This window comes from Salmo salar, chromosome 12 (genome assembly GCF_965601325.2).
Source record: "Salmo salar chromosome 12, fSalSal1, whole genome shotgun sequence".
NCBI classification, from domain to species: domain Eukaryota; kingdom Metazoa; phylum Chordata; class Actinopteri; order Salmoniformes; family Salmonidae; genus Salmo; species Salmo salar.
Genome location: NC_138302.1, coordinates 52,649,776 through 52,668,419, shown reverse-complemented (window position 1 = coordinate 52,668,419; position 18,644 = coordinate 52,649,776). Strand labels below are relative to the sequence as shown.

At 42.0% G+C, this 18,644-nt stretch overlaps 1 protein-coding gene across 3 annotated transcripts in view; it reads left to right on the top strand.

Annotated features, from left to right (window-relative positions):
• Positions 1-18,644, top strand: part of slc2a9l2 (solute carrier family 2 member 9, like 2) — a 244,081-nt gene that overhangs the window by 77,816 nt on the left and 147,621 nt on the right. For 2 of the 3 annotated variants that reach the window (XM_014131731.3, XM_014131730.3), the window contains exon 7: positions 11,317-11,449. In XM_014131731.3, coding sequence (XP_013987206.1) covers positions 11,317-11,449 — 133 coding nt within the window. 3 annotated transcript variants of the gene reach the window in all.

The following is an 18,644-nucleotide window of genomic DNA, read 5'->3' as shown; positions in this document are numbered from 1 at the left end:
GCTGGTCTCATGTATTTTTAGTAACATAGTTATATACATTTTGGTCGTGGAAAATATGTAGACCTAGCATATTATGTTTTAGAGAGGCATATGAGGGTACAATGAGGGTTTTACACTAAACAACCAGCTTAATACTGTTCTAGGTGCATAGATGAATAGCTATGTTATATAATGCATCTATCCATGCAATGGGGTCATTCAACAGTCTTAATTTATGCATATCCCTGCAATATGTCGGTGTCGGCTAGCTCTCCTTATGATTCATTGAGTGGACTATCTAGGTTAAAGGGGCAATCTGCAGTTGTTACATCTATTTTTGGATTTATGAATGAATTATATGTACCCATTGATTCATTAAGAATATAACTTAGAAATACCTCCATGAGTTTATCAGTTCAACTGTCTTACCCCATCAGAACCCAAATTATAAGCTTGTTTTACTCCAGTGTTTGTAAACAAAGTAAATGTGAACAAATATGGCCTCAAAACATGGTTAAAACTATAATTTTTATCATGGATGGTCATTCCTTGCACCCGTAGCGCCGTCTATGAATTTGAGAGTGGTTGTATTTCTCCAATCCCATCCCTCAGCTTTTTACTGAAATGGGCGGGAGTACGCATTCTTATGGTTTCAACTGCTGATTGCCGCTTTAAATCAATAAAATGAAGCTGAACCTCCTCCACTCATTAATTAAGTTGCAATATCAGTGTCATTTTTGAATGGAGAAAAAGAGCGATTCATTCAATAAATGAGTATCTTATACCTTAAAGGGGCTATTTGCAGTTCAAACAATAACAAAGAGGAAACCTTACTGCTCTTTAACACTGTTTTGGTAAACAGCTGATGGATGGGGCCAGAGGACTGACCATCCATGATATCAAAATAATAGCTTTATCCATGTTTTGAGGCTATACCGTGTTTGAAGCTGTATTTGAGGCTTAACATTCTTATATTTTGGGTTCTGATGGGGTATGACAGTTGAAATAAGCTCATGAGGCAGAGTTACAAGTTATGTTCTTCAAGAATCAGTCAATATATATCATTCATTTAAATGTAAAGAAATTGATGTAGCCATCTGGGATTTGGAAGTCGTTTCAATGGTAATTTTAAATTGTTGGCGTAGACATACACCAATTGATTCTTGAGTTCAACTGAGTTCATGAGCTTAGTCTTTAACAGTTTGCTGAAAAACACATCCCAGATTGTAGCTTTAAAGATAGCTGAGTAAACCTCTCCTCATCTATAAAAAAGGAACCATGTGGGAGTATTTTTAATTAGTGCTGTGAATTACCAGGCTGCACAGCAGAGATGAGTTATCTAACTGCATAGGCCATCAAATCACCAACTAGGCCTAATGAGCATACTGTAGGTGACTATATTTCCGACGTACAACAGCAATCCTGTTAAACATAATTGGAGCTTTGCCTTTTCATTCTTTTCCCAGCCATCCGCTACCGTTGCAAGAACAAAAGTTGACAGCTCGGTAGTGATTTCGTTTTTTAACTACTTTATTTGCTGCTTTAGTAATCCTCACCAAGGGCCAATCTTCAGAGAAAAACACCTCTCCCAATCCAAGTTGATTACTATGTACTTACTGTATCTGTTTGGCTAACACTCACCAAGCTGTAGGCAAAAACACACATGTAGCACACATCTCTGTGCCACAGCAATTTTATGGGATGGCATTACCAAAATATACTTTATATTACATTCTGCATTTACATTTATGTAGCTACAACATGAAATCAAAATATTTACCTGAATTTCTATAGGGACCATTTTTCTTGTTATTAGGGAGCTGAGTTCCTCCCAGGCTCCTTGCGAGTAGCTAGAGACTTAATATTTTTGCTCCAAAGGGCATTTTAGGTAATACTTTATTTGGATAGTCCATCTGTAGATGCTCTACAGACTTACTATTTAGTAACCCTAACCCTAGCCTTAACCCTTATCCTAACCCCAACCTTTACCCTTACCCTAACCCCTATTCTAAACTTGTTAATCAACAGATAGTTTGTTGATATGACCATCTGTAGAGCATCTACAGATGGAATATCAGGACTATCTAAATAAAGTGTGACCGCATCTTAAGCCACAGTTCCTGACACAGTGACCGACACGGCATGTATCTGCAGATCGGATGAGCGCGTTTTGTCCCAGAGTTCCGAAGCAACGGGAATGTTGCTTTTTCCCCCCACTCATAGTGAATGAGTGAGTTTACGGTTCATTTTGATCTGGTAGATGCACTCTTGGTTATAATGGTGTGATGACAGTTCAGCAATCCCACTCTCTGCCCAGGCTGACTGTCTTGGCTTAAGCTAATGTGTTACTGCCCCGCAAGGGGGCAACAGTGTTCTGTAATACTATATTTACTGCATAGAAGATTAAACAGGACTCATGGTCCCATGTTGAACCCGACATGCCATGTTTGCCTTCACTCTATCTCAGCATGGTATCAGAAGTGGCAACACTAATAACACTCTAACCCACCTCCAATTTTTGCGAAAACAATGCTAACAATCTAGTACACAGTTCGCTTCCCGGTTGGTTGAGTAAAGACAAAATACAACAACGCTAACAGACTACTCTAGCTAAGCTAACGTTAGCTAGCTGGCAACGCAATTCTGATTTGGCTGGGTCTGGCTCCCCAGCGGTTGGGCTTATACCCTCCCAGGCCCACCAGTGGATGCGCCCATGGCAGAAAGTGGGGGCAGATATCTTTCATCGAGACGACTCTACTTACCTAGTGATACTCAACTACTTATCTAGGTTCATCAAGTTTGCCAAGCTGCTCTCCACAACCTCAAAAGCAATAGTGGTGCACAGGAAGTCCTGGTTTGAATGCAGCAGGGTGCCCCTCCAGGTTTGCTCGGACAATAGACCCCAATTCAGCTCCGACACCTTCCTCAAAGTAATGGAGCAGCTGAGCGGGCTGTTCAGACTGCAAAACAGCTTCTTAAGAAATTGTCTGATTCATACCTTGCACTCCTGGCTTATCGCTCCAGTCCTCTCTCTGGGGGGTACAGCCCTGGTTCCAGGCAGAAAACTTTGCACTACTGTGCCAATGCATACCTCACTCCTGACGCCAAGGCGGCCTGACCTCCCATCCTTTGTGGACAACCAATCAAACAAAAACAGAAGTCACACTACGACTCTCGCCACAGAGCAAAGACCTTGCCCACACTACACCCTGGTGACTGTGTCTGGGTGAGAGACACAACAAAAAGGAATTGTGCAACAAATGGCACACACGCCACGCTCTTACCTTGTGCACTCACAGGGGCGCATAGTTAGGAGAAACCGAAGACACTCACTCAACACGATGAGACAATGGCTGAGCCTCAGGCTGTCCCTGTTTTCCCAAGGCAGTCTTTACTGTCATCAGCCCCAAGGTGGCACCCAGTTAGTCAGAAAACCCACCCCCTTTACCTACAAGACTTTGACATGGCCAAATCCAACACTGGGATGTATTATGGGGCAGAATAATCCCGACACCTTCAGTGCAAGGCACAAGTAGTCTACCCTGTCCTTGGTAGGCTAGTTATCAGCCTTCAGTTCCTTTGGAAAATAAAAAAAGATAAAAAAGGAAGTTGCATACTGTTGTTCATCGGTTACTACTGTAATTCAGAAAAGGTTATTGTGTCTGTTCTGCATTCACTAAAGAAAGGGAGATGTGGTATTAGCTCATGTGCATATATGCAAAGGTAATGTGTTACTGCCCCGCAAGGGGTGTTCTGTAATACTATATTTACTGCATAGGAGATTAAACTGGTCCCATGTTCAACCCGACATGCCGTATCTGCTTTCCTTCTATCTCAACAGCTTGGACTGAAGAGGAACTTATAGAAAGACAATAGGCCTGAAAAGGAAGTTATCCATCTTTTTGAATACCATGTTACAATAGTATTTTGCTCTATTATTTTGAACTTGAAAACAAAGTGCGACGGATTTTTCTTACCCATGTCTTTTATTTCCTTTACCTGTCCAATCATTCCCTGTTTGTATAATTTTCTCTGTGATTACTTCTTTAGTTTTGGGAGCATTATTTAACTTCTGGCCTGGACTTCACTGTTAGTCTACACCTGTTGTTTACAAAGCATGTGACAACATTTGATTTGGACATGGACTGGTCAAAGGCCAATTTCTGAGCAATATCTTCCGTGTCGTTATTGTATAGTCTGGAGCTTATAGGAACTGATAGAAATGTCTTGTGTGTAGAATCCTCTGTAGACTTTCATATCTTTCAAATATGTTTATATTTTCAACAGAACATTTTCAGATCTATATATCATATTTATATCTTTTAAATATTGTAATTTCCTGAGCAAGTCCCTGCTGTTGTCCATCACTACAAGCTTGGAAGCATGAAAATATTCACACCTCTTGACTTTTTCCACATGTTGTGTTACAACCTGCTGTAACCTTGTGTTACAACGAGATTTTTTTGGTCACTGACCAACACACAATATCCCATAATGTCAATATGGAATTATGATTTTAGAAATTTTTACCAATCAATTAAAAATGAAAAGTTGAAATGTCTTGAGTCAAGAAGTTATTAAACCCCTTTTGTTATGGCAAGCCTAAGTTTAGGAGTAAAAAGTTGCTTAACAAGTCACATAATAAGTTGCATGGACTGATAGTGTTTAGCCTGTTTGGGATAGGGGGCAGTATTTTCACGGCCGGATAAAAACCGTACCCGATTTAATCTGGTTACTACTCCTGCCCAGTAACTAGAATATGCATATAATTGTTTGATTTGGATAGAAAACACCCTAAAGTTTGCTAATGTAAAAAGCTGGTTTTTGATATAAATATGAACTTGATTGAACAAAACATGCATGTATTGTATAACATAATGTCCTAGGAGTGTCATCTGATGAAGATCATCAAAGGTTAGTGCTGCATTTAGCTGTGGTTTTGGTTTTTGTGACACATATGCTTGCTTTGAAAATGGCTGTGTGATTATTTTTGGCAGGGTACTCTCCTGACATAATCTAATGTTTTGCTTTCGCTGTAAAGCCTTTTTGAAAATCGGACAATGTGGTTAGATTAACGAGAGTCTTGTCTTTAAAATGGTGTAAAATAGTCATATGTTTGAGAAATTGAAGTTATAGCATTTTTGAGGTATTTGTATTTCGCGCCACGCTATACGATTGGATATTGGTGAGGCGTTCCGCTAGGGGAACGTCTGTCCCTAACAGGTTTTAACATGATTTTCTTTTGACTACCTCATCTCTGTACCCGACATATACAATTATGTTCATGCATTTCAAGAATGCGTTGAGACAATGACTTATCAGTGACCCAAGCCCTGCTCAGATAATCCTTACCATTGTGTCGCTGAGTTGTTGTAGTGCAGTTGCAAATGTACATTTTCCCAGGGGTGTTGGCAGTCCTTATGTAAGTAACCTGATTTATGTCCCTCTAACTCCCCTGAATGCCTCTGTCAATCCTACAGCTATTGTACGCCGTAATCATGCGCCTATGAATCTGAGTTATACAGTTAGCACTGAGGCGGTTTTCCCTAGTAGGAAGTCCACTGTGTGCAGCTCACCCTGCACTATCAGTTCAAACATACAGTTGAAGTTAGAAGTTTACATACACTTTAGCCAAATACTTTTAAACTCAGTTTTTCACAATTCCTGACATTTAATCAGATTAAAAATTCCCTGTCTTAGGTCAGTTAGGATCACCATTTTATTTTAAGAATGTTAAATGTCAGAATAATAGTAGAGAATGATTTATTTCAGCTTTTATTTTTTTCATCACAATCCCAGTGGGTCAGAAGTTTACATACACTCAATTAGTATTTGGTAGCATTGCCTTTAAATTGTTTAACTTGGGTCAAACGTTTCGAGTAGCCTTCCACAAGCTTCCCACAATAAGTTGGGTGAATTTTGGCCCATTCCTCCTGACAGAGCTGGTGTAACTGAGTCAGGTTTGTAGGCCTCCTTGCTCGCACACGCTTTTTCAGTTATGCCCATACATTTTCTATGGGATTGAGGTCAGGGCTTTGTGATGGCCACTCCAATACCTTGACTTTGTTGTCCTTAAGCTACTTTGCCACAACTTTGGAAGTATGCTTGTGGTCATTGTCCATTTGGAAGACCCATTTGCGACCAAGCTTTAACTTCCTGACTGATGTCTTGAGATGTTGCTTCAATATATCCACCTAATTTTGCTTCCTCATGGTGCCATCTATTTTGTGAAGTGCACCAGTCCCTCCTGCAGCAGAGCACCCCCACAACATGATGCTGCCACCCCCGTGCTTCACGGTTGGGATGGTGTTCTTCGGCTTGCAAGCCTCCCCCTTTTTCCTCCAAACATAACGATGGTCATTATGGCCAAACAGTTCTATTTTTGTTTCATTAGACCAGAGGACATTTCTCCAAAAAGTACAATCTTTGTCCCCATGCGCAGTTGCAAACCGTAGTCTGGCTTTTTTATGGCGGTTTTGGAGCAGTGGCTTCTTCCTTGCTGAGCGGCCTTTCAGGTTATGTCGATATAGGACTCGTTTTATTGTGGATATAGATATTTTTGTACCTGTTTCCTCCAGCATCTTCACAATGTCCTTTGCTGTTGTTCTGGGATCGATTTGCACTTTTCGCACCAAGGTACGTTCATCTCTAGGAGACAGAACGCGTCTCCTTCCTGAGGGGTATGACGGCTGCGTGGTCCCATGGTGTTTATATTTGCCTACTATTATTTGTACAGATGAACGTGGTACATTCAGACATTTGGAATTTGCTCCCAAGGATGAACCAGACTTATGGAGGTCTACAATTGTTTTCTGAGGTCTTGGCTTTTCTTTTTTCTTTTGATTTTCCCATGATGTCAAGCAAAGAGGCACTGAGTTTGAAGGTAGGCTTTGAAATACATCCACAGGTACACCTCCGATTGAGGTCAATTAGCCTATCAGCAACTTCTAAAGCCATGACATCATTTTCTGGAATTTCCCAAGCTGTTTAATTAAAGGCACAGTCAACTTAGTGTATGTAAACTTCTGACCCACTGGAATTGTGATTAAGTGAAATAATCTGTCTGTAAACAATTGTTGGAAAAATGACTTGTGTCATGTACAAAGTAGATGTCCTAACCGACTTGCCAAAACTTTAGTTTGTTTACAATACATTTGTGGAGTGGTTGAAAAACGAGTTTTAATGACTCCAACCTAGGTGTATGTAATCTTCCGACTTACACTGTAAATATCAGTGTCGGATAAGCTTGCCAATAAAGCAATAAAAACAAGAATCCCAGAAAAGTGCTAAAAATATCTCACATTGACATATGTTGACCAATAGAAAATAAAATAGGATCGGTGGCAGCTAGTAGGCCGGCGACGACGACCGCCGAGCGCCGCCCGGGCGAGGAGGGGCGCCACCTTCCGTCGATGTTGTGACACTAACGCTGCAGAAATCTGCTCAAAAGCAGTATCCAAATCCATCAGATGTAGTGATCATAATGTAGTAGCCATATCTAGGAAAACCAAAATTGCAAATGCTGGGCCATAGTGTATAAGAGGTCATATAATAGGTTCTGTAGTGATTCCTATGTTGAAGATGTAAAGAATATTTGCTGGTCTTTAGTGTGTAATGAGGAGCAACCAGATGCTGCACTTAACACATTTATGAAATTGCTTATTCCAGTTATTAATAAGCATGCACCCATTAAGAAAATTACTGTAAAATCTGTTAAATCCCAGTGGATTGATTGTAGACGTGAATGGTTGAGAGGGATGAGGCAAAAAGAATGGCAGATAAGTCTGGCTGCACAGCCGATTGGCAAACATAGTGTAAATTAGGAAGCCATGTGACTAAATTGAACTTAAAGAAGAAGAAACTGTACTATGAAACAAAGATAAATGATAGTAAACGTCTTTGGAGCACCTTAAATGAAGTTTTGGGCAAAAAGGCAAACTTAGCTCCACCAGTCTCATTCATCACAAAATCCACTGATGTTGCCAACTTCTGTAAGTTTTTCATAGGCAAGGTTTGCAAACTTGGGCATGACATACCAACAACAAATTTTGAGCCTACACATCCATGCATAACTAACCAAATTATGAAAGGCAAGCATTGTCATTTTGAATTCCGTAAAGTAAGTGTGGAGGTGAACAAATGATTGTTTTCTGTCTACACTGACAAGCCACCTGTGTCTGACAACTCGGATAGAAAATGACTGACGATGATAGCGGACGATATTGCAACTCCTATTTTCCATCTCTTCTAAGCCTACCGGAAAGTGTGTGCCCTCCGGCCTGGAGGGAAGCAGAAGTCATTCTGCTACCCAAGAGTCACGAAATTGGGGAGAAAAAAGGGGTAAAACGTACAGTAGCTAAAATGGGTATAGGCCTGTCCATAATAAAGCTCTGCTCTGCCTTCTTAACAACACTACCAACAGGGCCTAGTTTTGTCGCACCTGGACGACTGTCCAGTTGTGTGGTCAGGTGTAAAAAAAATAATTAAAATGACAATCGGCCCAGAAAAGGGCAGCACAGCTGGCCCTTAAATGTACACTGGGAGCAAACATTAACAATATGCATGTCAATCTCTGCCGGCTCAAAGTAGAGGAGAGATTGACTTTATCACTACTTGTATTTGTGAGAAGTATTGACATGTTGAATGCACCAAGCTGTCTGTTTAAACTGCTAGCACACAGCTTGGACACCCATGCCTATCCCACAACACATGCCACCAGAAGTCTCTTCAAGACCAGAGAGGTGCACAGTACTTCATAGAGACATGACTACATGGAACTCTATTCCACATCAAGTAACTCATGCAAGCAGTCAAATCTGATTTAAAATACACCTTATGGAACAGAGGGCTGTGAAGAGACACCGGCACAGACACATATCTTCAATTTACGCCTATGAGAAAGTGTGTGCCCTCAGGCCTGGAGGGAAGCAAAAGTAATTCCGCTATACCCAAGAATAGTAAAGCCCTCTTTACTGGCTCAAATAGCCTACCAATCAGTCTGTTACCAACCCTTAGTAAACTTCTGGAAAAGATGCAGCGCTATTTTACAGTAAACAAACTGACAACAGACTTTCATCATGCTTATAGGGAAGGACATTCAACAAGCACAGCATTTACACAATGACTGATGATTGGCTGAGAGAAATTGATGATAAAAAGATTGTGGTGGCTGTTAGACTTCAGTCCGGCTTTTGACATTATCGATCATAGTCTGCGCTGTGCAAAGCTGTCGGTGTACAAAGCTGTCATCAAGGCAACGGGTGGCTACTTTGAAGAATCTCAAATATAAAATATATTTTGATTTGTTTAACACTTTTTTGGTTACTACATGATTCCATATGTGTTATTTCATAGTTTTGATGTCTTCACTATTATTCTACAATGTAGAAAATAGTAAAAATAAAGAAAAACCCTGGAATGAGTATGTGTGTCCAAACTTTAGACTGGTACTGTATGTACGTAAATGAGATATTTCTGTATTTCATTTTCAATACATTTCCAAACATTAAAAAAAAAAAAATGTTTTCATTATGGGGTATTGTGTGTGAGAATTTTTTATTTCATGCATTTTGAATTCAGGCTGTAACACAACAAAATGTGGAATAAATAAGTCAAGGGGTATGAATACTTTCTGAATGCACTGTAGCTATGCAGGCTAGCTACTTCTCCTTTGCTAGGTAGCCAACTAAAGCCAACACACAATCAAATCAAGCAGCTGAAACGACAGCAAACTGTGAACTTTCATTTGTTTGTTTTACCTTTGTTTCTTTTGCCATGTATTTGGATATATCCATTATAATGATCTTGATAAAGGAATTCGCCATGCTGGTGGAGATCGTTTTTTTAATATATTTTTTTGCAACATTGTTCCACAGGTTGGAGGCAGACCGTAAGCTTTAGGCAAACCCCAACTGTTGCAAACCAAATGCTAGCTTAGGGAAAAAATGTTTTTTTTCCAGGGTAGATTACGTTGATAAATTGACTGGCTAGGCTTTGGGACAGATTGCCTATACAATATGTACACAAACTACCTGACAGTGAGAGGCTTTTAATTGAATCCTGGCTTCAGAGTTTAGCCTTGTTTGTCTCAAAAGACCTGTTATTCTTCTACTTCACATGAGTCATTTCATTAGTTATTGTAGTTACTGCACAGCTTTACTTCCAAGGCGTTATTGTGGGCTTTACTTGAAACAGTTTATTCACCCGGACTGCCTTCATCTCTAGGCAGAGATAATAGGAACCACTAAGAAAGGAGATGCTTACTGTAACTCACCACAGGGCTCAAAGCCTTTCGATTAAACTGCTCTAAAAGAAGGCATAGCTCTGCATAGTTCTGTCAGGTCATAGTCACGCAGTGACTGACTTCACATTGACGCGCACGTGCAACAGAATATTGTAGTGTACCAAATTCTGAAAAATCATGTGGTGCAGTAAACATAAATACTATAGCAATTAATTTGATTGTCTGTTCTATCCATTGTATTTATACTGAACAAAAATATAAATGCAACATGCAACAATTTCAATGATTTTACTGAGTTACAGTTCATATAAGGAAATCAGTCAATTGAAATACATTAATTCGGCCCTAATTTATGGATTTTACGTGACTGGACAGGGTGCAGCTATGGGTGGGCCTGGGAGGGCATAGGCCCCCCCACAGGGGAGCCAGGCCTAGCCAATAAGAATGAGTTTCTCCCTACAAAAGGGGTTTATTACAGACAGAAATACTCCACAGTTTCGTCATCTGTTTGGGTGGCTGGTCTCAGACGATCCCGCACGTGAAGAAGCTGGATGTGGAGGTCCTGGGCTGGCGTGGTTACACGTGGTTTGCAGTTGTGAGTCCAGTTGGGCGTACTGCCAAATTCTCTACAATGACATTGGAGGAGGCTTATGGTAGAGAACTTATCTGGCAACAGCTCTGGTGGACATTCTTGCAGTTAGTATGCCAATTGCACACTCCCCCTCAAAGCTTCAGACAGCTGTGGCATTGTGTTGTGTGACAAAACTGCACATTTTAGAGTGGCCTTCTATTGTCCCCAAGGTGTTTAATCAGCTTCTTGATATGTCACACCTGTCAGGTGGGTGGATTATCTTGGCAAAGGAGAAATGCTCACTGACATGGATGTAAACAAATTTGTGCACAAACCTTTAGAGAAATAAGCTTTTTGTGCATATGGAACCTTTCTGAGATCTTTTATTTCAGCTCATGAAACATGGGACCAATAATTGACATACTTTACATATTTTTGTTCAGCGTATATGGTGGTTGTCCATTGTGATTCTCTGGTGGTTATCCTTCTTTCCGTCTGTTATTATCTCTTGGGGTTCCTGCAGGAGTCCAGATGGAACTTCCTCTTTGCCTTCCTGGCCTTGCCTGCCTTGCTGCAGCTCTGTGTGCTGCCCTTCCTACCCGAAAGCCCACGCTTCCTTCTGATGGAGAGGAGGGATGAGGCCGGTGCAGAGAAAGGTAAACCCTCTTAAATAAACACACGCACACACGTGTTTACATTGCCTTTGCATATATGGCCTGCTGAGATAATGACTCACCAAAAAGATGCTTGCAGAAACTGTTGTGTACTTATGAATATACTCATCACACATTGCATTGAAATGGATTACATGTTGTAACGTCTGCTTCCAACTCACACCCTCAAACACATAGATCCCCTGAACACAGCTCACTTTCCAGCCCACACTCTCACACCTAGATCCCCTGAACGCATCTCACTCTCCAGATCCCAATCACCTGAATTCTAATCACCTGTTCACACACCTGTATGTCATTATCACACACCATTTAGTTCAGTTCTTTGCACCCCATCTCTGTGAGGTATTGTTTGTTTTGTGACACTCGTCTTTCGGAACACTGTTTTTCCCGTGATTTTCTCCTCCCGTGTATGATAGTTTTTGCCTGCTTCACTAACGACGCCTTTTGCCTATTCACTGCCTCTACCTATTGCCTGATCTCCCGGACTACATTACTAGCCTTTTCCCTGCCTGTACTGTTGCCCCCTGTGTATGACCTTCTGCCTGCCCCTGGACCCAGCTACCTGCCTCCTACTGTGGTCCTTTTCAATAAACACCTGTTGCGCCCTGCGCTTGAAACCAGCTCTGTCTCCCCTCGTGTTCATTACACATGTAAGGGGGACATGTTGATTTTTAGCTCTTCAATCAACGCTGTATCATGCTCTTGAGCTAGCCAAAGTGCATAAATGATGCCAAAAACTCCTGCAAGGTGCTGAATTACTGAGGTGCTCATACACATGTGACCAACAAGATGGTGCTGATGAAGGGCGACATCTTACGAGTTCCAACCCAGCTTTGAGATATAGACTTTTCTTGTGTTTATCTTTACTTTTTTTGTACAGACATTCTGTTATCTCATATGACCGCCAAGCATCTCTGGACATCAGATCGACAGTTACTAACCTCGATTTTGACTTCAAATACAACTTCAAATCCGACTCAGCTGTTCCACTGTTCATACTAGACCCTATTCCTTTGTTCTACGGGCTACCAAAACACTGCAGGCATAGATGTGGGAAAAGAGCTGTAGTCCGGGTGGCGCAGCGGTTTAACGCACTGCATCTCACTGTTGCGGCATCACTACAGCCTGGGGTTTGATCCCAGGCTGTGTCATTACCGCCCATCCCAGCGGTGCAGAATTGGCCCAGCGTTGTCCGGGTTAGGGGAGGATTTGGCCGGAGGGGCTTTACTTGGCTCATCGTGCTCTAGCGACTCCTGATGGGTGCCTGTAGGCTGACTTCGGTAGTCAGTTGACAAGCGTGGCTTGGCGGGTCATGTTTCGGAGGACGCATGACTCAACCTTCATCTCTCCCAAGCCTATTGGGGAATTGCAGCAATGAGACATCATCGTAATCACGAAATTGGGGAGAAAAAGGAGGTTAAAAAAAGAATTGGAGGCAAAGAGAAAAACAAATGGCGCGCTCCCTTCATTCTATTGTTAAATCTCCAGTCACTCGAGAATAAGATGGAGGACCTTCGTTCAAGAATCTCTTATCAGCAAGACTTCAAAAGCTACAATATTATGTCTTACTGAAACGTTTCTGGATGATGACACTATGCACGTAGTAGTACTTGATGGATTGTCAATGCAGCGGCAGGATTGTATAGTGGCTTCAGAGAAGTTGAAAGGAGGACTGTTTTTTTTTATAAATAAAAACGAGTATGCTGCTTCCAGTGTGAAGGAAATCTCTAGCTTTTGCTCACCTGATTTAGAATACCTCATGGTTAGTGGCAGACCCTTTTATCTACCAAGACAGTTCTCATCCGTAGTTGTCTACATCCCTCCACATGCCAACACCACTCTGGCAGTCAATGAACTGTATGGGGCCATAAACAAACAAGAAACCGCTCACCCAAAGGCAGCGTTTCTGGTGGGTGGAGACTAACGCGGGGATACTTAGAACCATCCTACCTCAGTTCTACCAACACGTCTCCTGCACCACTAGGGGAGCTAAAACTCTATTCTACCCACAGAAAGGCATACAAGGCCCTCCCCGTTCTGCATTCGGGAAATCTGACCATGACTCCATTCTCCTGATTTCTGTTTACAAACAAAAGCTCAAACAGGAAGTAACAGTGATGCGCTCAATACGGAAGTGGTCGGCTGTAGCAGACGCGAAGCTACAGGACTGTTTTTTTTGTACAGACTGGGATATATTCCGGGATTCATCCGATAGCATTGAGTTTACCACAACAGTTACAAGCTTCATCAATGTCATCCCCACAGTTGACTATAAGAACGTATCCAAATCAAAAACCATGGATTACAGGTAATATCCACGTTGGGCAAAAGGCTAGAGCTACCGCTTACAGGAAATGGGACACGGACATGGATGCATACAAGAAAGCCCGCTACGACCTCAGACGAGACATCAAACATGCGAAAGGACAATATAGGAGGTTGGTGGAATATTCAAATCAAATTTTATTGGTCACATACACATGGTTAGCTGATGTTATTGCGAGTGTAGTGAAATGCTTGTGCTTCTAGTTCCAACAGTGCAGCCATATCTAACAAGTAATCTAACAATTCCACAACAACAACCTGATACACATAAATCTAAGGGATGGAATAAGAATATGTACATATAAATAAATGGATGGGCCATGACCGGCATAGACAAGATGCAATAGATGGCATAAAATACAGTAATTACATTTGGGATGAGTAGTGCAAGATATGTAAATATCATTATTAAAGTGGCATTAATAAAGTGACTTTGTTAGAGTGGCCAGTGATTTCAAGTATGTATGTAGGCAGTAGCCTCTCTGTGTTAGTGATTGCTGTTTAACAGTCTGATGGCCTTGAGATAGAAGCAGTTTTTCCGTCTCTCGGTCCCTGCTTGATGCACCTGAACTGACCTCGCCTTCTGGATGGTAGCGGGGTGAACAGGCAGTGGCTCAGGTGGTTGTTGTCCTTCATGATCCTTTTGGCCTTCCTGTGACATCGGGTGCTGTAGGTGTCCTGGAGGCAGGTAGTTTTCCCCAGTGATGCATTGTGCAGACCGCAACACCCTCTGGAGAGTCCTGCAGTTGTGGGCGGTGCAGTTGCCGTACCAGACGGTGATACAGCCCAACAGGATGCTCTCAATTGTGCATCTGTAGAAGTTTGTGAGGGTTTTAAAGAGGCGCTGTTGCGCCTTCTTCACCACACTGTCTGTGTGGGTGGACCATATCAGTTTGTTTGTGATGTGTATGCTAAGGAACTTAACTTTCCACCTTCTCCACTGCTGTCCCATTGATGTGGATAGGGCGGTGCTCCCTCTGCTGTTTCCTGAAGTCCACGATCATCTCCTTTGTTTTGTTGAGTGAGAGGTTGTTTTCCTGACACCACACTCTGAGTGCCCTCACCACCTCCCTACAGGCTGTCTCGTCGTTGTTGGTGATCAAGCCTACTACTGTTGTGTCGTCTGCAAACTTGATGATCGAGTTGGAGGCATGCATGGCCACACAGTCCTGGGTGAACAGGGAGTACAGGAAGGGGGCAGGAAGTGTTGACGATCAGCGAAGTGGAGATGTTGTTTCCTACCTTCACCACCTGGGGTGTCCCGTCAGGAAGTCCAGGACCCAATCGCACAGGGCGGGGTTGAGACCCAGGGCCTCAAGCTTAATGATGAGCTTGGAGGGTACTATGGTGTTGTATGCTAAGCTGTAGTCAATGAACAGCATTCTTACATAGGAATTAATTTTGTCCAGATGGGATAGGGCAGTGTGATGGTGATTGTATCGTCTGTGGACCTATTGGAGTGGTATGCAAATTGCAGTGGGTCTAGTGTGACAGGTAAGGTGGAGGTGATATGGTCCTTGACTAGTCTCTGAAAGCACTTCATGATGACGGAAGTGAGTGCTACGGAGTGATAGTCCACAGTTACCTTTGTTTTCTTGGGTGCAGGAACAATGGTGGCCATCTTGAAGCATGCAGGGACAGCAGACTGGGATAGGGAGAGATTGAATATGTCTGTAAACACACCAGCCAGCTGGTCTGCGCATGCTCTGAGGACACGGCTAGGGTTGCCGTCTAGGCTGGCAGCCTTGCGAGGGTTAACTATGCAAGCCAGTTAAGAACAAGTTCTTATTTACAATGACGGTGTGCAATTGACACTGGGCCAATTGCACGCCGCCTTATGGGACTCCCAATCACTGCCGGCTGTGAAAGAGCCTGGATTCGAACCAGGGACTGTAGTGACGCCTCTTGCACTGAGATGCAGTGCCTTAGACCGCTGTGCCACTCGGGAACCCAAATGTGACAGAGGAAAGAAAGGTAAACGGAATGGAATGGACTGATACATTTATTTTTGAATGTGGGTATCACTGACGATGGCTCCCAACAAATTGAGTGTTTGCAGTCATTCACAAATGTTGAGACATTTGGTGTGCTCTGGGAGAGGATACAATGTTAGTCCTTGTTAATGATCTCTGTAATTGTAAGTATATGCGTTCTGTGCATTGTAGTACATTGAAGATCCGTTCTTCTTCCTTGGCATGCGTTCCTAGGGGTTCCAGTAGGCCTACTTATCTCTGACATTGAACAAACATAACTGAATATTTTTTTATTGTGCATTTTGTGAAGCAAAGGTAAGGCTATGTTCATACTGTTATTGAATGTAAATAAAGTGCATTTCTCTTTGAATCGGTTGCCTCTGTTCCCATGCCACGCCCTTTTTATAATGTTGGTAATTATCAGAAGACCTCACCTCTAAAAAGTTTGTGTAACAGTTACGAACTTAAACCGATCACATTTTGACGCAAGTCGGCAGGCTCTGGGCTGGAGCATGGAAAGTGATTATATTTGGGGATCCTTATGTGGAATTGTGATTGGTGCTTTTAATCAATATTGTACTGCCTTGTTTTGGTTGTATGTTTGTGGAGCTGTGTGTCTAGTGCATGTTTCAGGTATCCTTGTCCTATCCATGGGTGAGACGCACGCAGCCCTATAACCAAATACAACTAAACAATACTAAGATAAAACAGGTTCTTGTACATAAGGGGTGGAGCATGGGAAGAAAAAGCAAAGATAAGGTGCAGCAATTTATTTTCTGCTTCTCGTTGTTCAAATGCACAATCAGAGCTCAATGTTGTGCTACAGACACATTCAGAATTATACAATATACATTTATTTCAATCAAGACTGTTGCAACACTTACTGGAAGGTGTGTCCAGGGAGTACAATGGTTCTAGATGGACTAAGATCATTGCCATAAAACTACTTTCACAATTGATTATACTTTAATAAAAATCACCATGCCAACCGACAAAGCAAGAGGATCTGTGAATGAATGCAAACACAGTTTATAATGCACCTGACTGGCGGTCAGGTGCACCGGTCACACCTGCATGAAAGAGTATGTTGATGCTTCTAGTGTTGACGCAACCGCCTTTGCCGAACTGTCCACATACTTTACAAAATCAGTCATATTTCTGACTTTCCCTTAAACCTTTTGGCAAAAGAACGACATGGGGTAGCAAGGCACAGGATAAACAACATGCTACATTTGAAAGTTCACTTTTATACTGTATAGCCTAATGTCTGATATCCCTAAAGGATTGTGTGATCAGTGAAGTCTATGGAGACATGATTCCCTGGTCTTTGAAGTCATGTTATAAATTACCCATGGAGACCTTTGAATAGACTGCCTTCTGCCTTTGTACACAGGAATATCCCACAGTCATGTTTCCTGGGAAAGGTTAGGATGGTTGAAAGTTAAAACTTGGAAGGATGTGCTTTTTGAGGAAGTTCTACTCTTGACAGAATGGGGCTAAGAACCTTATGTTAACTTGAAGTCTAAAGGAATATATGTTTTTTTCCAGATCATCCAATACTGTTGCATTTGCGCTCCATTTTTCATTCTGCCCATGCCTCAAAAGTACCAAGTTCAGTCGTGTCCTGGACATAGAGTCCAGGTTTCTGCCAAAAGACAAACAAATATTTATTGATTAGTACCCCTAGTGGCCAGCCATCTCATTTTACATCCCTGGCTACTGTAATCGTCTGTGTCCATATTGTTATTCTTCACTGATTTAGGAGTAAGCCTTAACGCAGCGTGCAACCCTCTTTGTATAGTGGCAGTCATTGATGCAACATGATCCTTTCCTCTGAAAGAGCCTTTAAAACCCCTTGGAGTCGATGTCCGTGCCCACGCAGAAATCAAATTAGCATAATACAAAAATCCCCATTTAAAAAATCGATCAGTTTAAGCTAGAGATTGCATTAGCCGATGTTGCACTTCTGCAGAGAAAGGTGACAGCTACAGCGGTGAGACACATCAGACCATGAGACAATCCCGAAAATTGATTTTCTCACTAAATCGTCTGTAGCATCCGAACGGTTTGGCCTACAAACGGAGAATGTTCGTAAGAGTCATCGTTCCATAGACGGGTCATAGGAACGTGATGGTGTTCTCCATTTTGCTCTACGACTCCCAGCGTCTTGGGAGTCATCTGAAGTCGGTACAGACAATCTGCCAACTTCTGTCTGTAGGGTCGAACAGTTTGGGCTACACACTAATAATACCCCTCTGTGGAAAGGTAAGTCTCTCACAAACATGTACAGTGTCAGTTGTTTTATTCTAGGACGCCCACAGGCCACATAACTCATCTGAATGTCCCTGGGTACCAGTTGAAAGACCCTTGACTTTTTCCACATTTTGTTACGTTATAGCCTTATTCTAAAATTGATAAAATATATTTTTTTCCGTCATCAATCTGCACACAATACCCCATAATGAAAAGGTGAAAAACAGTTTTTTAGCAATGTTTGCAAATGTATAAAAAAAACAAAAACAGATACATTATTTACATAAGTATTCAGACCCTTTGCTGTTAGACTCGAAATTGATCTCAGGTGCATCCTGTTTCCATTGATAATCCTTGATGTTTCTGCAACTTGATTTGAGTCCACCTGTGGTAAATTCAATTGATATGAAATGATTTAGAAAGGCACACATCTGTGTATATAAGGTTTCACAGTTGACAGTGCATGTCACAGCAAAAACCAAGCCATGAGGTCCAAGTAATTGTCCGTAGAGCTCCGAGACAGAATTGTGTTCAAGGCACAGATCTGGGGAAGGGCACCAAAACATTTCTGCAGCATCGAATGTCCCCAAGAACAGATTGGCCTCCATGTCAATGTTTTTTTC